General features: G+C 37.7%; 1 protein-coding gene and 2 pseudogenes across 5 annotated transcripts; all 3 read right to left on the bottom strand.

Moving 5' to 3' along the window:
- Positions 1–2,942: 2,942 nt before the first annotated feature.
- Positions 2,943–10,244, bottom strand: LOC136281556 (G-protein coupled receptor 83-like). 5 transcript variants are annotated; one of them, XM_066168154.1, is made up of 4 exons: positions 10,046–10,244; positions 9,034–9,134; positions 4,802–6,074; positions 2,943–4,709 (listed from the first exon to the last, which is right to left on the bottom strand). In XM_066168154.1, exon 4 carries the CDS (start codon positions 4,682–4,684, stop codon positions 3,674–3,676), a length of 1,011 nt encoding a protein of 336 aa, XP_066024251.1. In that variant the 5' UTR covers positions 4,685–4,709; positions 4,802–6,074; positions 9,034–9,134; positions 10,046–10,244; the 3' UTR covers positions 2,943–3,673. The 5 variants fall into 5 exon arrangements, with proteins under 5 accessions (XP_066024251.1, XP_066024250.1, XP_066024248.1 ...); XM_066168153.1 differs by having other exon boundaries at positions 2,943–4,891; positions 6,018–6,074; XM_066168151.1 differs by having other exon boundaries at positions 2,943–6,074.
- Positions 10,245–12,706: 2,462 nt separating this feature from the next.
- LOC131796334 (maternal protein exuperantia-like) lies at positions 12,707–14,083 on the bottom strand (annotated as a pseudogene).
- A 2,252-nt stretch (positions 14,084–16,335) lies between these two features.
- Positions 16,336–18,997, bottom strand: LOC131776758 (G-protein coupled receptor 54-like; annotated as a pseudogene).
- Positions 18,998–23,301: the final 4,304 nt, after the last annotated feature.

The raw sequence follows: 23,301 nt of genomic DNA, 5'->3' as shown, positions 1-23,301 counted from the left end.
CATTTCCACAACGTTCGCAGTCTTTCAGGATTTCTAGACAATCTATTTCCCTTTGAATAGGCCATTTTACGGTTGTGTACTTAGTTGCCAAGCCTTTGATTTGGAGTGAGGCTGAAGGTGACCTTGTTAACACTCCACCATCGTTTGATCAATATGTGCACACTTTTTTTTTTTTAACTGAATCTCTATCACAATTACTTTGCGTTTCCTGTTATGCTAAAAATCAAAAATCAAAAACACAAAGTCAAAAGAACAGAATAGGTAACAAAGGCTAGGAAATCTCATTATTAATTTTCCTTACTGTCTGCTATACAACTCTTATGATGTTAGCTCTGAGAATTTGGTATTGGATCAACTAATAATCCCCTAGCTGATATATTTGTTTTTTCTTATCACTTGCCTGTTTGATATTGTATTGATTTGGTAAGGGGAAATTCTGTCTTGGTAAGAAAAATATTAGAACCATGTATCATTGCATGCAGAGATTTTCTATACATTTCTCGCGATGAATAATAAAATGTAGTATCGTAAATAATGCAAAAATATGCTTACGTCTCTTCTTTTTTGCTTCAAAATTTTCTTCATTTTTATTTCGACTTTGGCAACAGTCTCGTAGATGGGTGTCTGAGTAACTTCGTTAGCTGTCCATTGTATAACCTTCTATAAGGTTCAATGCCAGGGAGAACTAGCTTTTGAGAAAACCCACACTAACAGGAGGCACAAGACTCCTGGTTGTCTTCTTCTTTATTACATTTTCTACAGCTAACCAAATTGTCCCTCTCTTTTATTCACTGTAGTGCATGCTCTAAAGTACCTTATTAGTGAACATGTGGGTAATGCGCTGACTGTCTCTACAGAGTTTAACCCCTTGTTCAAAATTCTGACCCGGTCAAATGTATTTTTTATACAAGTTCACTAAACACATCCAAACATGACCACCGACGAACGTCTTCGTTCGAGAAACAAGCCTCATAAATAGAGTCAGCACAAACTATTGTTAATGTTTAAATTACGAGTTCGACCCTGCGGGCTTCTGAACTTGATAAGACTCGCACAACTACTATACAATAATCAGCTAAAACTTTTACGTGTGAAATTTAAAAAACTGAAAATAAAGTTCTCAACACGACCAGTTTAGAAACAAAATTTCAAGTTCGAGTAATTGCACAACCAGAGGAGAAAGACAACAATGAAACGTATTGTAAGGGGGTGAGACTGATACAATCTTTGAATACTAACCTTAAAAAACCTTTAATTGTAATAGCACTTCAAACACTCTCTTTTTCCATAGAGGCCTTTTCAAAGGGAGGTCGCATCTAAGATCTCCTTGCATTTAGTTGGCAGTACTCAACAATTTAATCTGCAAGAGCGGCTTTCAGAACATAGCGATCGGGAACTACGAAGGCAGTGACGTTCTGTGTATCGCAGAGAAATTAACTAAACCGGTACCTTTGGCTAGAGTGTTTGGGGCTCTAAAATGCACAACTAAATGAGACATAAAACCTATATTTAACTCGCCAAGATAACACTTAATTAGACCTGAAAGCCTTGATGACTATTTCAGCAAGAAACAATAGCAAGGTGATACTAGAAAAACCTAATGTGCCTTCGTTTCAGAGGTACATCAGTCAGGGTTTGCGGACACATTTACAGGTTATATTGTTGCTGCCATCCTCGAAGCAGTAATATTCCGAATCACCCTTTCCTGCTATAACAATAAACTGCCTGACTGGAGGATTAAAAATGAAAGCGGCATTTTCAAAATCAGCTCCATCTTCATTTGCCAGAGGTATGCAATTAATGGCCTCTTCTACGAATTTGATATTTGTTTCGTCGTGTTCACTGAGACGTTCCTTGTTTTGTATTTTTTTCGACCTCTTCTCCAAGGCCAATCACGGTTATTTCCTTCACGAGAATTCTTATTTTTTCTGGATAATCCAAAAATGATATCGATCTTATCAATATTGGGAGAAAATTAAGATGGCTAGAGGAAAAAAAACGGTAACCAAGGCAACCCACAAGTACCAGAATCGCCGGGGAGTCGAATCCAGGATATAACAAGATGACATAAGATGAGGCGTGCTCCTACTCCACCTACTAAGGGTCACAGAGTCTCTCCCATCTCCTCCCCCCTCGAAAGTTTCCGATGAATATTCAAGCAAATACTGATTGCCGATCTTATCAGTATGCTGGACTGGCTTGTAACGCAGCTCCGTAGTTTAAAGCACCATGGGAAGGTCTGATGTTCAAATTCTTAACGAAGTCACAGATTATCTTTTTAAGGTTCCCAGCTGCATGTTCGTTTTTAAATAAAGAGCATACTTTCTTATGGTATTTTGTCGAGGGATTACCGAGCTCCTCTTGAAAATCTCATTTTATCCTATTGTCCCCATTTTGTCCCTATGACACTTGAAACCTAAAAAACAAAATTAACGTCCGATTCCACAGAGCTCTTACTTGGATTTCAGCTGAAACTATCATTGTGTGCTTCAGAATTAAAGAAAACTATCATTGCGTGCTACAGAATTAAAGAAAACTGTGAGGAACGATTGGTTAGTATCGATGAAAAAATGAATAAACAAAACAAATTAGTATATACCGGACAGGTGAATTGCACTTTTCGCGCGCGCTAATTAGCTACTTCGCTAATTTGCTAGATCGCCGGTAATGACTGTGAAATACCTCGTTTCACAACGCCTATCTTCTCATTCTTATTAAAATTTATTCATTTGCTGGATAGTTCTGAAAATTGAACTCTAATTCTCTATATTCTTCTCAGATGTCCAAGCCCCTGAATATTACCTTCATTTTCTCTTTTCCTTTTCAGTTGTTGTTGTTGTTGTTTTTTTTAATTATATTATTTCAGAACAAATTCAGACAAAAAAAAAGAACAAATATTACAACCTTAAGGGAGATCGGGTGGCCAAGTGGTTAGCGCGCTCCATTCTAAACGGAATGAGACGATTCTTGGTCCATAAGTATTTCTTTTGCTTTAATTGTGTATGTCATAACCGAAGGCTCTTACAAATCTCCTTTCAGAACAGCTAATTATAATCTGAAATAGTGAAAATTAAATTATTATCGCGAAAACGGTATGCAAATACGCTTAGTTGACGCTATCCGGAGCACTGAATAAACATGTCAGTGTTTCCTTTTTGACCAATACCCCATAGGGCTCTCATGCTCACTTCAATCAAATTGGAAAACAGATGTTGTAAATAATAAAATTCTTTAAAAAACCAACCAGCAGGGGGCACACCAGTTGGCTGTATACAAAGCGAGTCAAGGAATCGACCCTACGGAAAAACGAGAACAAATCCAGCAAGTATTAGAGTAGAGGGCTTGCACCCGTGACCACCAGATCACTAGTTCAGCACCCTCACCACACTGCCTAGAACATCGCAGAAGCAATGCCAGTATGCTTCTTCCTATAGTTCACTATGCCACGGATCCCCTTTTTTATTCTTACCAGCCGATAGAACGGTTCTTGTCGAAATTAGTTGCAATTATCAATTTCTCATCAAATTACTCGGATTACTACAGTAACTTTTCTGAAACCGTATACAGGTGTTTGTATTATATTATATAATTAGTAATACGCAAATCCGTTTTAAGCGAGTTCCTATCTTACAGTTACCAAATTCGTAATAAAAGTTTCATGTTATGAGAGGGATTATATCGTTGATTCTTTCTGGATTGCTTCATCTTCAGGTGGTAAGACGGCATCTGATGTTTTGATGGTGAGACTTGAAGTCAACCGGCTGCTTTTCCTACTGACGATCCTAGTAAATGCTGTGTTTATCTTGGTGCTCAGAAAAATGTACAGCCATGGGTTAACGGCACTGTTGGCGTGTCCAAACCAAAAACACACAAAGCTGACAATCGGCTGTATATGTTGGTGGGCCTTAGATGCGTGAATGATTTGCATCATGTGAACCACTTGTGGTGGGAGCCAACAAAGGGCAAAGGCACAGGTAACAATAATAAGCATCCGAACCACTCTCCTCTTAGAGGTTTCGAGTTGCGCTCGATTTCCTCTCAAATTGTTTACTCCAGGTGCAACATGGAACCATAAATTACATGCAGTTATGGTATACAGGCAAGAAATAACTGCTAAGGGGATGAAATAGTTGACGACGAAAAGGAGGAGGTATATTCCTCGAAGAGCCCTATCTGGATCACCCAAGATGTAAACAGATAGCATGCAATAGGAAGAATTATTGTAGTCCTCCACAGTTTGAATAACAAGGAAAATGGACATGGAGACCTGTGACGCGATCCAAATAAATGGAACGGTTAGTTTAGGCTTTCGAAACCAAAGATGGCGGCGGAGGGGATGAACGATGGCATAGTACCTGTCGATCGCCATGAACGTCAGGCAGAGGACGGATGCTGTTATAGTGACATAGGCAGTGTATACAACACCTTTACACATGACTTTTCCAAATATTCCCGGGATCATCCACAAACCGTCTGTATATATTATGGAAATCGACCAGGGCATCACAATCAGGGTTACAAGCAAATCAGCGATGGCCATGTTGACGAACATAAAGCTTGTCAGTGATCTGACTTCAGGTTTCTTGCACACGATGTAGATGAGGAAGCCATTCCCTGCAAACGCTGCGAGCATCGTGATGGCGTACAGGACTGTCAAAACAATCCACTCGGTATCTGGTTTCATCTTTAGTTCCTGTTTTTTTCTGTTGCTAAAGTTTGATAGGATAAGGCTGTTATCACTGAATAAATAATCAGTAAAGGGAACACTCATGGCCCCCCTAAAATCTTATTCGATACCAACCTGGGATGTGGTGAGAGGAATCAAAGTTCACTTTGGTTGAGTCGATGATATTTCGGGACGCCACTGAAGCTGTGAACAGGAAAGGAAATACTGGAAACAGGAAAAGGAATACAGCATAAATAACCCCAGTGAAAAAATCTTAGGGTGCGTTCCTTTGGGAGAATCCGGATCAGGATTTCTGATCTGTGGCGTTCCTTTCGAGCAAATCCATTTTCAGATCAGTGATCTATCAAATCCACTCTGGACAAGGATTCGTCGGTTCACTGATCTGCGTGATCTAAAGACGGATCATTGGATCACTGATCCAACGCGTTCCTTTAGACGAAGGATCCGAAATTAATCATTTTTCCCAGCGGTGCTCAATTTCAAATTAGTAGGTACCTCATATATTGACCGGAAAGATTGTTGGCAATCCTCCACAAATTCTGCGATAAACACGAAATAAAATCGATTTTGTAATGTTAAATCGATCGGCCATTGATCGCAGGCATTCAGGGTTCTCCAGTATCCATATCGTAGTCAATATTTGCTTCTGTTTTAATTCCATCGTTTGAGTTTACCATGAAAAAATGTGCTTCTAATAAACAGTGCGTGCTAAAAGCCCGTGCAGTAAGACGAGCCATTGAGGGAAGAGCTCAATAATCCACGTACATACACAAGTCTTAAAATAGCGTACTTTTTTGGAATTCTCTGAGAGCTCGTCTAAAACTCCGTTCCTTTCATGCGCCGTGATCTGTGTGATCTTAGTAATGAAGTCATGGTTAAGCATTTCTGCATAGATGAATTTAGGAATTCTCATCCTTAAAATATATAAATACTGGTCTTCGTTGTTGGTTTGCCTTTATGACCAAAGCGTTTCTAATTTTTCATCTTCTTATTTGTCGTTTTCCGTCCCGATGAATAAAGATAACTTTCAGAAACAGTTTTTTTTACTATTTTCAATTTTCTGCACGGTTCCTTCATTTGTTCGCATAATACCAATAACGAAAATTATCAGAAAAATTATCAGAAGGAAACGATAACAATGTATGATATCTTATTGAAGACACCGTTGGCGCATGTATATAATTATTTTTGATGGACTGTAACGTTGTTAGAATTAGTTTGGAAACAGGAAACCGATCTGCCTATATATTCGCCTTACAAAGTCAACTTGTTTCCCTCCAAATTGTTGTGAGTTAAGAAGCGTTGAACGTCTCATGGCAGTTGAACGTACCTGCGATAGAATGCACTGAAGTCCACTGTCAGCAAACAGACTTGTAGCCTCTCAGTACTAAAGGAAGATTAAAAAAAAGGAAAAAAAAAACATTTCAACCGCACAAATCCAAGCGTTTTTTCAGGTTGATCTGAAATAAGAAACACGGTAAACCTTTGGCGATCGATAAGGTTGCTTCTCCTGTCCAACGGTTTGAGAATTCAACGGCCCGAGACTGATGAACCAGCTGAACTAAAGAGCTTATTCCTGATCCCTTCCTTTTTTTAACCATTTCAAAATGATTTGCTTTGAATATTAATGCGGTCTCGGTCGCATCTCTTCTTGACAGCTGGACAGAAATATCAGACATAAATGTTTGAGTGTGGGAGTCCTCAAATTGATCTCAAATCCAACATTCCTCATATCAATTGTCAAAGCACCTACAACGCGGGCTTAAGTCTTCCGCTTTGAAAGTCATGTCATTTACAGTTAGTTCCTATAAATAATCCCACTTTTTCTTTAGATCTCCTCGTTGATTTTAATTCATAAACTTGAGTATAAAAAAACAAACAAAAAGGAAACCCTCTTTACGTGCGGAAATTCAAAATTAACTCAAAAGGGAGATTTTGTACATTCTCGCGAGTCTTAAGGCAGGTGCTCCGTATTTTAAAACTCATATTAGTGAATAATTAGCCGAGTGGCTCACGAGATGACGAACCAGAGAGAAATTTGCTTTCGGTGGAATAAGCAATTTTAATTTAGGAAAATATAGGAAAGAGAAGGAAATCTGGGGAAATTGCGAAATTATGTTCTACGTATGTCATTGTACTTCTTTGTGAATTTGTCGGATTGTTCTTGATCATGAGCAGCTGTGAATCAATGACAGACCTTCAGTGGGCTCTACTAGTTCGACAAAAAAATAATGCACCGTACAAATAACACGCAATTTAGTTTCATAAGAAAATGATAATTTAGCTTTAAGTCAATGGCGTCTTGGAACGCAAGGTTTTGTTATTTAGAATTCTACGATGATTGATCGTAACAATGCGCAAAAAGTGGAGACAAATTCCTTATAAATTTGTTTCCTTACACTGTGTTTTCATAGCCTGCATAATCATGGGAAAGCACAGTCACTTTTCGGATCACTTTACTGATGTCAAAATTAAAATGTTAAAAACGACAACTTTTCCAATATTTTACCTCAATGAAACCAAGATTTCAACGTTCCCTACAAAATCAAAACAAATCTCAATTCTTGTACTTGTTGTGCCTGAGTAAATACTTGTTTAATAGAACACAAACGGAAAGCTCTCTCTCATGAATTAATTGATATAGTTTCCAATCGTTGTTTCTTTAATTTGACTGCAAGAATCTGTAGTTAACTTTGGCCTTGATGTTTAAATGTGATGTTTCTACATTTCCCCCAGAGTCTCCATCAGCCTGACTGTTAATAAAATAGTTCAATTTATGTTCGATGGACGGTGCATTGACAGGGGATAGGAATAGCGCTTTGACGCGGCACTTCGCAGCTTTTCATTTCCTGAACGAACGAATGATTCACGTTTAGGAAGACAGCCCTTTTTTTCAGTTTTTGTCAAGATCATGTCGCATTCATATCGAAAGAAGCAGCCAGAATAAATTTTTTTTGCGTGGCGCTATACAATAAGTATAGGAAATGCTTTTGTGAAACATCATCTTCAAAACCAGCTTCTGCGAGGTAATTTGACGCTGAACAGCCAGGACCACCCAATTATTTATCTTCAGCTTTTTGGAAGACAAAAAACGTACGGAAAGTTTTTTTGCTTTTTGTTCAGGCAGAAAAGAGAAAACCCGGCGAGAACGAAAGCTAATTCAATAAAAAAAAATTCTGCAGGAACATTCTCTCGTTCAGATGCAAATTGACATAGGATCTTTAGCATAATAATCTATCTTACAAGAGACATTAAATTTAAACAAGATATTGCGCCAGTTTGGCCCTTCGCCGCTAATACTCGTATGGTTCAGTAAGCGTTGGAATAAACTTGGAACATAAGCACCAGCTCAGCTTAACCAAGGCGAAATATTTCAAATCTCCATAGTTAGAGCGGCGAATGAATCGTTTTCTTGAACGCAGTTTTTGTATGATTGAGGAATGATTGCGGTATCAGGAAGTAGACCACATAACAAGAAAATCCGGCCGAGAAACTAAACCATATTTCAAATATCGTCAGCGACATTTTCATTTCCACAAAAAAGATAAGCTCATGGTATGAAAATCATAAAGAGACTTACCTACGGCATATGAGACTCCTGCTTGGATCAAATTACATTAAACGAATGAGGCTTACATCACTTACCATCCACAACTGAATCAGGTTCAGTGTATTTTGGCATAGAGCCCTGTGGCTGCCTTGTTCGTTCAGTTTAAAATGCTAGCAAAAATGAGCACAGAGCGGAGAGGTTCAAGTTTTAAAAAAACCGTGTGATAGTCACTGGAGCTCGATAAATGAAATGACGCTTATCTCATGTGACATGATTGCTGAGAAAACTAGAAATGAAAAAGACGCATGTACAGGCACGGTTGAACCGTGCGACGAAAAGCGTCAAGCAACGGTGCCCACGTGGATCATAATAAAACTGACCTAGACACCTCTTCACGATCTGCAGTGTACTTGTTAAGTTGGAGATTCGAGCAGAATACCCCTATTACTATAATTAGTTCATTGGCAAGCTAGCGGAAGTTGTTGCAGAGGGGCTGCTCTGAGTCGCGGATTTTGTTCTTACTGTGCTATGGGAAACGAAACTGGAGGAGCTTCTAGTCATGGTAGAGACATAAGAAATAGGTTTTAAATAGCATAAAATTGTGGCCGTGCAGTGTTGAAATAATACAGGTTTATCAACACAGGTAACAAAACGACTCTCACGAAAACAGACAAAACCGCGCAAACCATGCACAGGGCTGCGATCTCTAGCCGTTTGGTCGTTAGCTGAGACGACAGATATTTTGCTTTAAGAGACTTAAAAAGAAATTCACTAAAAATAATAGATGGTGACTTACCCGCAGACTCTCTTGACAATAGACAACCAACAACAGTCCACCGTCGATCGTAACAAAGATCATTCGTAATTTAGTTCCGACTTATGACTTATGTGATGGATCTGATAGGAAACAAGACAACGCGTGAGAAGACATTTTAAGCTCAAGTGAAATGGACAACTGTACAAAGTCCGCCTTTCTGCGCTAGCGAGATGACAGTAATTGGTAAAAAGTCCAGACTTTGTACTAGCTTTGACCAAACACAGACAATCACGTCCACTCTGACTCGATTTGTTATTACACTCGATAATAAATTCGAGAAGTTTCGTAAAGCCAGCATGGCGATCTTTTCCCAGAGGGCATAGGTACAAAAGAAAACAAAAATACGAGAAAAACTTCTATGTCTGACTGCTGTTAAGTTATACACCTGATAAAACACTCGCTATACTCCGCCATAGCTTTGTATAACAAGATGAATCACACTCATTTTGATTAGTTTTTACTAATGTTAAATTGGAGGACAGACTCCTCGTTGGCATCCCGATAATCAATATTTAAGTAAATAAATATTGCCGTGGGTCTCTTCAGTAGTTACTCACAGTGTCACACTAGGCTGTGCTTCGTGTGGCACGTTTTTGTTCTTACAACTTTCGTATCATCCACAAAGATGTGGAAAAATTGAAATTACGAATTGCTGTTGTTGGCACCGACCATCTACAAATTTATTTCCTCTCTTCCCAAGATATGCAAATTATAACGTCTGCTAACTTCTATATCAGACGCATAAATCAGTCAAAAACGTTTCTAGAAAAAGATGTAAGCCATTTTTCACGAAGGCCAAGGAAATATTATAATATTATAGCCGGGTGAGGAATCGAACCTTAGTTCTTTTTCTTTTTTTTTTTTTTTTTTTTTTCAGTGTAGTCAAAAGAGTGACAGGATAGTTATAATGATCACACACATACGATCCTAAATAAATAAGTGAAAATTATCAATATCAAATGTGTCTTCCATTCATAATGTTTTTACAAACCTTTATTTAATTTCGCTTGCACTTTCTAAATGTTTCTTACTTCAAGGAGAGAGGCCGTCCAGTGAATCCACGATGCGTGAAGATTCAAGCATGGTGATCGCTGCATAAAATTCAACCAAAACACCTTGATGACATCTTTCTTTCAAATTTTTATAGTTTCAATTTCGAATTACGTCAGTTCAAATTGTTTCATTTTTAACCTTTTTTCCTATTTTGTTTTGATTGTGTGGTAACATACCGTACCCTTTTTTTTTTATATAAAAATTACTGAAAATATGTTTACTTTTTTATATGCTACTATTTTTGCGTGCAGAATGCCTACGCTATCTCTGTGGATATTTTTTGAAGACTTCTCAGTTGTCAAGATAACTAAGAAATGTTCAATTTGTTATCAATTTTTATTTCGTATGTATTGCTTAGTGACACGGTTTTCGTCAAGACTTTCTTGTTATCAGAACTTTTGAAAATATGTTTACATGGTTAATTTATTGTTACACTGGATTACAGTGGGTGTCTTCTGTAGCTTTTCCGATGTGTCTTTTCGAATCCAACTGACGAAACTCCCATATCTTGTCTCCTCATTCATTTGTAATATTTCCAGCTCTGGATCTTATATCCCCAATTTCCTTGCCAAATAAATCCCAAATGTAAAAATTTCGTTATTTTCACTGACCCGAAGACGTATTTCAAATTTTAAATCTAAGATGGCCTTCGATGGTTATGGAGACTACACCTGATTCAGGGTAGTATTTAAACGGAAGCAGAACATGACAAATGCTGACCACCAAATAGAATAATAAAAGTCTCTTCCATATAAAAAAATTAAGGTAAAACATTTCCTCAAAATTTCCATTTTAGATGGATAACGCTTTTCTGGTGTAAACAAGAAATGAGGAAACCCAAATTAAATGAATATTTTGTGAAGTCCAACGCCAAAACACATATTGACAATGATTGTTGATCATAGGATTATATCTTCCGCTAATAACACCGCTCTTCTGACGTTACGTTATTGTCTCGAGTGCATCCATGTCTCGATCTACGCACAGGTAAAAGCATGAGCAAATTCTTTCATAAAAACCAGAGCGACAACAAGGATCTGCGCGAAGAAGCCTTTTATTGTGATAGACTACAATTGTCATTGTTTTGGTTTTGGTCAATTCCCAATTAACAACTGTGTACTTTATTCCCCAGGTTGAATAAATCTAAAAACAACAATAAAAGCGGAAATTTTACCTTTAAATTTTGTTAATGACCAATCGGTCACCTTTTTTGTTCCCAGTGAATGTCTTTCGGCCAAAATTTGCTGCAGCTCATCTTCCGACAAATTTGCGAAACGTGCAACTTGTGAGTTTTTCTCGGCTTTATTTTTCTTGCTTGTTGGATAAGGACCTAAAAGGTCAGTGCCGATAGAAAAATTGGGCAGTTCTTCGCTGGTTTCTTCCATATTTCAACGAGAAGGAAAACTGCACTGCAGCTTAAGGTAATTCCCTTGAAATTGTTCTACTATCAAACTTTTTTTGAAACTTGGTATAATTAACATTCATGATATAAACATTAAAAAAATGCAATAAAAACATGGGGTCACCGTGCTTGTTTACGCGTCAGCGGGCTCTTAAAATGGGTATTTTTACTGGTTGTGCGTTAAAAATTCGAATCACCTTCATACAGAATTTAGCCTTGGTAACTTGAAAGACACAAAATTTTATTTTGAAATTAAAGCTTCTTTTATTAAAAAAAACAGTATTGCTTCATTTTACCTGTTTCTGATTGCCTGGTTGTGGGGATTTTGCACTTTTACGGACAGTTCCGTGGTTAGCTTGAAGTCCTCGCCTTAGTCAAAATACACCAAGTGCGGAACTATTTTCCAAAAAAATTCATGTTCTGTTATCAAAATTTTTTTCTTTTTCAAATATGTTCTTTATTAGACTGTTCTTAGAAAATGCCCGAAAAAAAAATCGGGTGTCACCGTGCTTGTTTCCTCACAAACTGCCGTGAAAGGTGGACATAGTTTTCAGATCGCAGTCAAGATATAGAATTTGCGCGGTGGAGACTGGGACGAGACACAAAATGGCGCCCATCGTGTTTGAAGTCTGCTCTCGATATTAAGCTTGTTTTCGGTTGTTTTTATGTGTTTGATATTGCCAACACTGAAATTCATACTTGGGAAGATGCAAAAATAACAAAGAATGAGTTAAGTCAAGATTTGATGAGATTTTATAGTTATGAACCTTTTGTTGAAACAATTTTGTAGCGTTGGCGTTTTGTTAATATTCCAGTGAGCTAAGGTTCGATTTTGTTTGCTTTGGGGCAATAAAGGCTTGACAAAGAACCTTGAAGAAAAAGACTGTTGATCCTTATTCTTTGTGTGTTTTCTTGTTTGGTTTCTATATACAGAAAAATGTGAATTCTTCACCCATCACTCTAACAAGAGTGATATATACAGTACAATGTAGTATACTCTGAAAAATACAAACTGTACTTTAAAATTTGTAAATCTTCCGTGCAAAAATGATTTTCAAACTTTTTACATTTTGTACAACTTTCATGCTTCAACATGTCACTAAATTAAGTTGATCCTCTTGGTCGTTGGTTCCACAGAATTGAATTGAATATAATATTAGTATATACCCTTTCAGAATTACTGTGTGCATTCTTGTTTGCAACCAAACCAAAAGAGTAAATATTAGTTTTACAAAACATTAATTGCACAAATTGCAATCTTAATTTGCATTATCTATAAAGTACTGACATATTTGCGCCAGCACTCGCTTGTTTGAGGAGACTCTGGGTTTGTTGTCAAACCTCTCCATCAGAACTTGCTTCACCCCTTCTTCCTTGCCTCTTTGGTACACCACTTGTAGGTGATGGAGACCCAAATCCGAGCTTGCACACTTAATGGCCATTCAGGCAGAAATGTTCTTCTCTCTAACTAATGGCTGTAGGGTATTAACCAGAAGATTCTTTTCTTTTAGAAGCTTCTGATAGGATGCCACCCATGAAACTTTGAAGCTGTGCTTTTGTAGCAGTTTGACATTTAGAAACTTGTTCACTAGCTGGTAGAGTGTTTGCACATCTGCAAGAGCATTGTGAGCTTCATAGGATTTACACAGAAGATCTTGTACAAGGTTTTCCTGGCTATGGGATTTTCTTTCAGGGAGCAATTCCCTGAATGCTGGAAGAGAGTCTGTAAAGCCAGAAACAGTTTTAGCTTAGTCATCCATGGCTCCATTTTTCTCTGCTGCTTGCACCAAGAACCTGGCATCAAAGGATTTGCAATTGTGTGCAACTAAAATGCAAGGCATTCTTGACTTGAGCCACTCAATGAATTTCTTCAGGGCCACATCAATTGCAAGGACATCAGTGATTGGCTTCCCATCATAAAACAGCATTCCTCTTTGGAAGGTGAGTTTGTTCACAGCAGATGCTTCTGCTGATATTACATGACAAGGCTTGACATAAATAGAGAAATCATCTTTATCATCTGTTGCTGCAATTTGTAGGATTTCAGCATCATTACCTGATGTCAACAAAGATAAACAAATTTTAAGGTATTGTAATGCAATTATTACTTTACAAAGATATTACAAGGAAAAATGTAATAAAAAAGCTTAGTGCATCTATGCAGGTGATATTGGAAATAAAAATAGAACGAGCAATTACTGAATACCTGTCCTACTAATTTGCATCACACCTATTTTCTTTAAGAACAAGGCATGATAAAACAAAGGAATCTATGTGATGCAAATTAGCAGGATGAGTCTTCAGCAATCTAACAAAATAGGAAAACAATTCCATGATTAAATATAATTATTCTCTAATGTGCAATTCAGAAATACCCTGCTAAGACAAACATGGCTATATTCACTTTGTTACTTTTTTGCTGAACTCCACCCTGCAAAGCTAATTACCCTTTCCAGATGTTTCCAAATCAAATATGATTTGATGATGGTCTTTGCTTAACAATACTTTCTCCATCTTTGAGACTGCAGGTGGTGCTGGAATTTCCTAAGTGGCATTGTGTCCATCGAAGCCCATTCCAGAACTATATTGTTGTCCTTCTCTGTTCTCAAGCTGTTTCGTCTTTTTCAATCGGTTCTCTTTCTTCTCAATTACTTTTCTTCTTATACTCTCTTGTTTTCTGTTTCTCTTTCAAATTCAGGATTCTCTTGTTCATTTTCCTTGCAAATTTTAAAGAATTCGAACCTTGCGACAGTTGTGTCTTCATAAAAGCCTAAAAGAAATTCACCTGTCTTAGTAAAAACAATAGTCTAAGCTATAGTAGAGTGTTTTTTTAATCTTTTTTGGTGACTTATGATATGCAATAGGTACTGTTGGTATAACACTGGACACATTGGATAATGTGTCATGTTCAATGGATCTCACAAATTGGGAAGTGTACAAAATGCTCATGATATTATATCTGCTCACCTGAGAAACATAAGAATGGCCTAAGTTCTTTTGGCCAACAGCACATGCAACCTGGAAGTTGTTGCTTTCGCTCGATCCGTAGTGCCTGATTTTTGGAGCTTTGCTTCCTATAGTGTTGTCGAGTGCTTCATTTGCCTGGCTCGACCCAAGGGGAGCTAGCTTCTTGGCATTTGAAGCATAAACCTAAATTGAAGAAGCAAATGGTTTTTATTTACTAAAATTTGGTATCTTATAAAGCTTGTGAAACTAAGAAAGAGGTTGATAGTCCCCTGACACTTATAGCTTTATCCCTCGAAGTTATCATTTAGAATACAATCATAAGTACTAATATTATTTTCTTAGAGTTGTGTTTCTCTACTACATGTAAAATGGGAATTTGTGAGGAGCAAGCTGTACCACCATACAAGTACACTATACCTACTTCTATGATCTTTTCCAGGGACTGCCTCAAGTTTTTGTCTGTCAGATCCTTGCCATGGGGAAGGCCTCTGTGTTTGTAAGATGCAGGATTTTTCAAGTAGCCACACCAGTTGCCATAGGAAGAATGGTCACCATAAGCATGGGGCACGATAGACTTCAGACCATTTCGCACACCTTCTTCATCACCCTTATCCTGCTTTAGTGCATAACCAAAGCATCGCTGGAAATACAGTATCACCATATCTGTCAGGCTTTTGTTTTGGGTCTTGATACCGTATAGTGAGCTACCAAAGGATCTTTTAGTATGGACTACATCTGACCATAGTACTTACAGCAATAGTTATGTTATAAACCAACAAACTTTTCTGAGGTATCTGCATCTTGCATTGAAAGTAGACGTGAGATGGACGAAGTCCGTATAGAGTGGTTAATGACTCTACTGCTTATTCCAGAATTTTTGACGGCTTTGGAAATAAATTTGCCAAATGGTTCTTTCCTAAAGGACTTCTCATGTACCAAACTTCATCACCTGGTTTTGGGGGTGTTTACTGCAACGAAAAACGGTTTATTTCGAGAACAGTGACAATACTCTAACTTAGTTTGGGCGGGTCATGTTACTGATAAACCACCAAAATGTATGCTAAGACGTGTGTTTCACGCCACTCAACCAAACAGTACCAAAGGGAGAAATGGATTCATTGAGACTTGCCGTATCTGTATAGCATAAATATAACTACGCAAATTATGTATTGGAGATGATTCGCCATCAGAGCGAAGGGCCCCACTTTTCGCTATAAAACTTTATCGTGAAGGATCATGCAGCGGGATGCTGAATTAAATGACCTAATAATTGTGTTATTTACTTTATCAATAGGGTACTTTATTGTGCATTTCCACAACATTCGCAGTACTCCTGATTTCTAGACAATCTATTCCCTTTGAATAGGCCATTTTATAGTTGTTTACTTAGTTGCCAAGCCTTTGATTTGGAGTGAGGCTTGTTAACCTTGTTAACACTCCACCATCGTTTGATTAATATGTGCACGCTTTTTTTTTACAGCTAAATCTCTATCACAGTAACTTTGCGTTTCCTGTTATGCCAAAAATAAAATCAAAAACACAAAGTCAAAAGAACAGAATAGGTAACAAAGGCTAGGAAATCAACTGAAACAAATTTTTGTTTGGGATTCCTCGGTACTTCAGTGTTTCCCTTAAGTAAGAAAAATATTACAACCATGCATTATTGCATGCAGTGATTTTCTATTCATTTCTCGCGATGAATAATAAAATATAGTATCGTAAAATATGTTTGCATCTCTCCTTTTTGCTTCAAAACTTTCTTCATTTTTATTTCGACTTTCGCAACAGTCTCGTAGATGGGTATTTGAGTAACTTCTTTAGTTGTCCATTGTATAACCTTCTGTAAAGATGCAGTGACAAGGAAAACAACCTTTTGAGAAAGCACACACAATCAGGAGACACCAAGACTCTTAGTTCTCTTCTTCTTTATTACATTTTCTGTAGCTAATCAAATCGTATCTCTCTTTTACTCAATGTAGTGCACGCTCTAAAGTACCTTATTAGTGAACATGTGGGTAATGCGCTGACTGTCTTTGCAGAGTTTAACCCCTTGTTCAAAATTCTGACCCGGTCAAGTGTATTTTTTACAAGTTCACTAAACACATCCAAACATGACCACCGACGAACGTCTTTGTTCAAGAAACAAGCCTCAAAAATAGAATCAGCACAAACTATTCTTAATATTAAAATTAGAAAAAGATCTTACGGGCCTCTGAACTTGATAAGACTCGCTCAACGACTATACAATAATCAGCTAAAACGTTTATAAGTGAAATTTAGAAAACTAAAAATAAAGTACTCAACACGACCAGTTTAGAGACAAAAATTCAAGTTCGAGTAATTGCACAACCAGAGGAGAAAGACAACAGTGAAAACTATCGTAAGGGGGTAACACTGGCACAATCTTTGAATGCTAACCTTAAAAAACCTTGAGTCGTAAGAACACTTTACAACACTCTCTTTTTCCATAGAGGCCTTTTCAAAGGGAGGTCGCATCCAAAATCTCCCTGTATTTACTTATCACTACTCAACAATTTAGTCTACAAGAGCAGCTTTCAGAACATAGCAATCCGGCGACAAGTAAGAAGACAATGACGTTCTGTGTACCGCAAAGAAATTAACTAAACCGGTACCTTTGGCTAGTGTGTTTGAGGCTCTAAAATGCACGACTAAATGAGAAATAAAACCTATATTTTTATCTACAAAATTACACTTAAGTAGAGCTAAAAGCCTTGATGACTACTTCAGCAAGAAACAACAACAAGCTTATACTAGAAAAACCAAATATACCTTTGTTCCAGAGGTACATCAGCGAAGGGTTGCGGACACATTTACAGGTTATATTGTTGCTGCCATCCTCGGAAAAGTAATATTCCCATCACAAATCTCCTTCCAAAACAGCTCATTATAAACTGAAATAGTTTGTTAAATTATAATCGCGAAAACGTTATGCAAATACACTTAATTAATGCTACCCGCAGCACTGAAGAAACATGTCATTGTTTCCTTTTTGACCAATACCCCCATGGGGGTTCATGACCATTTCAATCAAATTGGAAAACAGACGTTGTAAACAATCATGTAGTGTTTAAAAATCCCAACCAGTAGGGGGCACACCAGTTGGCTGTATACAAAGCGAGTCAAAGAATCGACCCGAGGGAAAAACCAAACAAATCTAGCGAGAAATAAGGTAGAGGGCTTTCACCCGTGACCACTAGATCACTAGTTCAGCACCCTCACCACACTGCCTCAAACATCAAAGAAGCAATGCTAGTATACTTCTTCCTATAGTTCACTCTGCAACGGATCCCCCCCTTTTATTCTTACCAGCCGATAGAACGGTTATTGTCGAAATTAGTTGCAATTATCACTTTCTAACGAAATTACTCGGTTTACTACTGACAGTAACTTTTATGAAACCGCATATAGGTGTTTGTATTATATTATATAATTAGTGATACGCAAATCCGTTTTAAGCGAGTTTCTATCTTACAGTTACCAAATTGGTAATTATATTCTTGATTCATTCTGGTTTCCTTCATCTTCAGGTGGTAAGACGGCATCTGATGTTTTGATGGCGAGACTTGAAGGCATCCGGCTGCTTTTTCTACTGACGATCCTGGTAAATGCCGTATTTATCTTGGTGCTCAGAAAAATGTACAGCCATGGGTTAACGGCACTGTTGGCGTGTCCAAACCAAAAACACACAAAGCTGACAATCGGCTGTATATGTAGGTAAGCCTTAGATGCGTGAATGATTTGCATCACGTGGACCACTTGTGGTGGGAGCCAACAAAGGGCAAAGGCACAGGTAACAATAATGAGCATCCGAACCACTCTTTTCTTGGAGGTTTCCAGTTGCGCTCAATTTCCTCTAAAAGTATTCACTCCAGGTGCAACATGGAACCATAAATTCCATGCAGTTATGGTGTACAGGAAAGAAATAACGGCCAAGGGGATGAGATAGTTGACGACGAAAAGGAGGAGGTATATTCCTGGAAGAGCCCTATCTGGATCACCCAAGATGTAAACAGATAGCATGCAATAGGAAGAATTATTGTAGTCCTCCACTGTTTGAATAACAAGGAAAATGGACATGGTGACCAGTGACGCGATCCAAATAAATGGAACGGTTAGTTTAGGCTTTCGAAACCAAAGATGGCGGCGGAGGGGATGAACGATGGCATAGTACCTGTCGATCGGCATGAACGTCAGGCAGAGGATGGATGCTGTTAAAGTGACATAAGCAATGTATACAACACCTTTGCACATGACTTTTCCAAATACTCCCGGGATCATCCACAAACCACTTGTATATATTGCAGAAATCGACCAGGGCATCACTACCAAGGTGACAAGCAAATCAGCGATAGCCATGTTGACGAACATAAAGCTTGTTAGTGATCTGACTTCAGGCTTTTTCCACACGATGTATATGAGGAAACTATTCCCTGCAAACGCTACGAGCATCGTGATAGCGTAGAGGACTGTGATAACAATCCACTCGGTATGTTTTTTCATCTTTAGTTCCCTGTTTTTTCTGTTGCTAAAGTTTAATAGGATAAGACTGTTATTACTGAATAAATAATCAGTAAAGAGAACACTCATGACCCCCTAAAATCTTACTCAATACCAACCTGGGGTTTGGTGAGAGGAATCGATTGTCAACCCAAAGGAAGCAAAACATTTTAAAAGTAACATTTTAAAAGAAACAGGAGAAGGAATGCAGCAGGACATTTTGATTTTCTCCATAAATAACCCTAGTGTAAAAATTTTAGGGTGCGTTCCTGTGGGAGAATCCGGATCAGGATTTCTGACCTGCGGCGTTCCTTTTGATCAAATCCATTTTCAGATCAGTGATCTATCAAATCCACGCTGGACAAGGATTCATCGGTTCACTGATCTGCGCGATGTAAATACGGATCATTGGATCACTGATCCAACGCGTTCCCTTAGAAGAAGGATCCGACATTAATTATTTTGCCCAGCGGTGCTCAATTTTAAACACGTAGGTACTTCATATATTGACCGGAAAGATTGTTGGCAATCGCTCCACAAATTCTGCGATAAACTCGAAATAAAATCGATTTTGTAATGTTGAATCGATCGGCCACTGATCGCAGGCATTCAGGGTTCCCAAGTATCCATATCGTAATCAATATTTGCTTCTGTTTTAATTCCATCGTTTGAGTTTACCATGAAAAAATGTGCTTCTAATGAATAGTGCGTGCTAAAAACCCGTGCAATAAGACGAACCATTCAGGGAAGAGCTCACTAACCCACGTGCATAGTCTTAAAATAGCGTACTTTTTGGAATTCTCTGAGAGCTCGTCTGAAACGTCGTTCCTTTCACGCACCGTGATCTGTGCGATCTTGTATCACAAATCCAAATCCGGATCCTCCCAAAGGAACGCACCCATAGTAATGAAGTCATGGTTAAGCATTTATGCATAGAAGTATTAAGTGTTCCCATCCTTAAAATATATAAATACTGGTCTTCGTCGTTGGTTTGCCTTTAGGACGAAAGCGTTTCTAATTTGTCATCTTCTCATTTGTCGTTTTCCGTCCCGATGAATAAAGATAACTTTCAGAAACAGCTTTTTTTTTATTATTATTTTCAATTTTCTACACGGTTCCTTCATTTGTTCGCATAATACCAATAACAAAAATTATCGGAAAGAAACGATAAAAATGTATGATATCTTATTGAAGAAACCATTCGCGCATGTATATAACTATTTTTGATGGACTGTAACGTTATTAGTATTAGTTTGCAAACAGGAAATCAATCTGCAGATATATTCGCCTTACAAAGTCAACTTGTTTCCCTCCAAATTATTGTCAGTTAAGAAGCGTTGAACGTCTCATGGCAATTCAACGTACCTGCGATAGTATGCACTGAAGTCCACTGTCAGCAAATAGACTTGTAGCCTCTTAGTACTAAAGGAAGATTAAAAAAAGGGAAAAATTTACATTTCAACCGCACTGATCCAAGTGTTTTTTTCAGGTTGATCTAAAATAAGAAACGCGGTATACCTTTGGAGATCGATAAGGTTGCTTCCTCAGTCCAACGGTTTTAGAACTCAGTGGCCCGAGACTGATGAACTGTGATGAACTAAAGAGCATATTCCTGATCACCTCTGTTCTTAACCATTTCAAAATGATTTGCTATGAATGTCAATGGATCTCAAATCCAACATGCCTCATATTGATTTCCAAGGCACGTAAACACGGGCCTACGTCTTCCGCTTTAAAGAGCAAAAAAAAAAAAAACCACTTAGAGCTCTGTCAAGATGTCAAACTTATGAACACCATTTAGAAGCTATTTGTTTTCAAAGTGAGCCATATATGATAGATGTGTGTTGGGTTACATAGAGGCATAGTATTTTTTATGGATGTTACACATAATTTATTGAATAGGGAAATTGCGAAATTATCTTCTAAGTAAGTCATTTTACTTCTTTGTGAATTTCTCGGTTTGTTCTTGATCATGAACAGCTGTGAATCAATGACAGACCTTCAGTGGGCTTTATTAGTTCGACAAAAAATAATGCACTGTGCAAATAACACGCAATTAAGTTTACTAAAAAAAAAACCATAATTTAACCTTGAGTCAATGGCGTCTTTCAACGCAAGGCTTGTCATTTAGAATTCGATGATGGTCGATCGTAACAATGCACAGAAAGTGGAGACAAACTCCACATAAATTTGTTTCCTTACACTGTCTTTTCATAGCCTGCATAATCATGGGAAAGCACTCATCACATTTCGGATCACTTTAATGTCAAAATTCCGTTATGGAACCGTCGCCATCAGGTCAACTTTATTTTTACCTCATAGCCCTCCTATCGAAATTTAATTGCATGCAAATGTTCCCACGTATTTTTGACAGATCCATGACAATGAAATAATGAGACGGTTCTGCAATGCGCGCTGTCATGCTGAAATAGTGGACGATGAATTAACTTTAATTTTAGAAGAATATATGCTTCAAGCGAAGCAACCGCAGGGGTAAAGTCCGCGCCAGAACCAAAACTCTAAATTACAAAAGATTTTCTTTGCATCATATTTATTTTTAATGGAAATCCGACATCAGTTTGCCGATTTTGTCTCTCGATGAAACGCGGTGATTTAACGCCCGTTAAGACAGTGCCGGAGTAAATACTTGTTTAATACAGCACACACGAAAAGCTCTCTTTCATGAATTAATTGATATCGTTGTTTCTTTAATTTGACTTCAAGAATCTGTAGTCAACTCTGGCCTTTATGTTTAAAGGTGCAGTACATTTCCTCACGAGTCTCTATCAGCCTAACTGTTCATAATATAGTTCATTCTATGTTTGATGGATGGTGGATTGACAGGGGACAGGAATAACGCTTTGACGCGGCGCTTTGCAGCTTCACATTTTCTAACCATTTAAGTTTCGGAATACAGCCTTTTTTCAGTTTATGTTCAGATCATGTCGCATTGATATCAAAAGAAGCAGCCAGAATAAAAGTTTTTTGCGTATACAATAAGTATAGGAATTGCTTTTTTGAAAAATTATCTTCAAAACCAGCAACTGCGAAATAATTTGACGCTGAACAGCTAGGACTGCCCAATTATTTATCTTCAACTTTTTTGAAGACAAAAACGTACGGAAGTTTCTTTGCTTTTTGTTCAGGCGCAGAAGAGAAAACTTGGCGAGAACGAAAGCTAATTTAGTGAAAAATTCTGCATGAACACTCTTTTGTTCAGATGCAAATTGACATAGGATCTTTAGCATAATAATCTATCTTACAAAAGACATTAAAATTTAGCAAGATATTGCGCCAGTTTGGGCCTTCGCCGCTAATACTCGTATGGTTGAGTAAGTGTTGGAATAAACTTGGAACATAGGCACCGCTCAGCTTAACCAAGGCGAAATATTTCAAGTCTCCGTAGCTAGAGCGGCACGTGAACCGTTTTATTGAATATAGGATTTGTATGATTGAGGAATCATTGCAGTATCAGGAAGTAGACCTCATCACAAGAAAATCCGACCAAGAAACTTACCCATATTTCAACTATCGTCAGCGACCTTTTAATTCATTTCCACAAAAAAGATAAGCTCATGGTATGATCAAATTACATCAGAGGAATGAAGCTTACATCACTTACCATCTACAACTGAATCAGGTTTTTTTTTTGTGTTGTAGCTTTCCGAATACCCTCGTTTTGTTATACAAATTACTTAAAATACGTTTACTTTTTTCTATGCAGCTATTTTTGCGGGCAGAGTGCCTACGCCGTCGCCATCGATATTTTTAAAAGACTTATTAGTTTTCAAAATAACTGAAAAACATTGAATTTATTATCATTTTTTTTTATTTCGTATGTATTGCGTGGTAACACGGTCTTCGCTAAGACTTTTAAGTAATCAGAATTTTGGAAAATATGTGTATATGGTTGATTTATTGTTACAGCGGATTACAGTGGGTGTCTTATGTAGCTTTTCCGATCTGTCTTTTCGAATCCAACCGACGAAACTCCCATATCTTGTCTCCTCATTCATTTGTAATATTTACAGCCCTGGATCTTAAATCCCCAATTTCTTGCCAAATAAATCCCAACTGCAGAAAGCCATATTTCGAAAATTTCGTTATTTTCACTAACCCGAAGACGTATTTCAAAATTTTAATCTAAGATAGCCTTTGATGGTTATTTTACAAGTTCCATTAAGGAAGACATCCCAGTTTAGATTCAAACGTGATTCTGGAGACTACACCTGATTCAGGGTAATATTTAAATGCCAGCAGAACATGACAAGTGCTGATCACAGGAAAGAATAATAAGTCTCTTCCTC

This window comes from Pocillopora verrucosa, chromosome 6 (genome assembly GCF_036669915.1).
Source record: "Pocillopora verrucosa isolate sample1 chromosome 6, ASM3666991v2, whole genome shotgun sequence".
Taxonomy (NCBI): domain Eukaryota; kingdom Metazoa; phylum Cnidaria; class Anthozoa; order Scleractinia; family Pocilloporidae; genus Pocillopora; species Pocillopora verrucosa.
The sequence above is the reverse complement of the archived record's forward strand: the minus strand, read 5'-3'. Positions and strand labels throughout refer to the sequence as shown.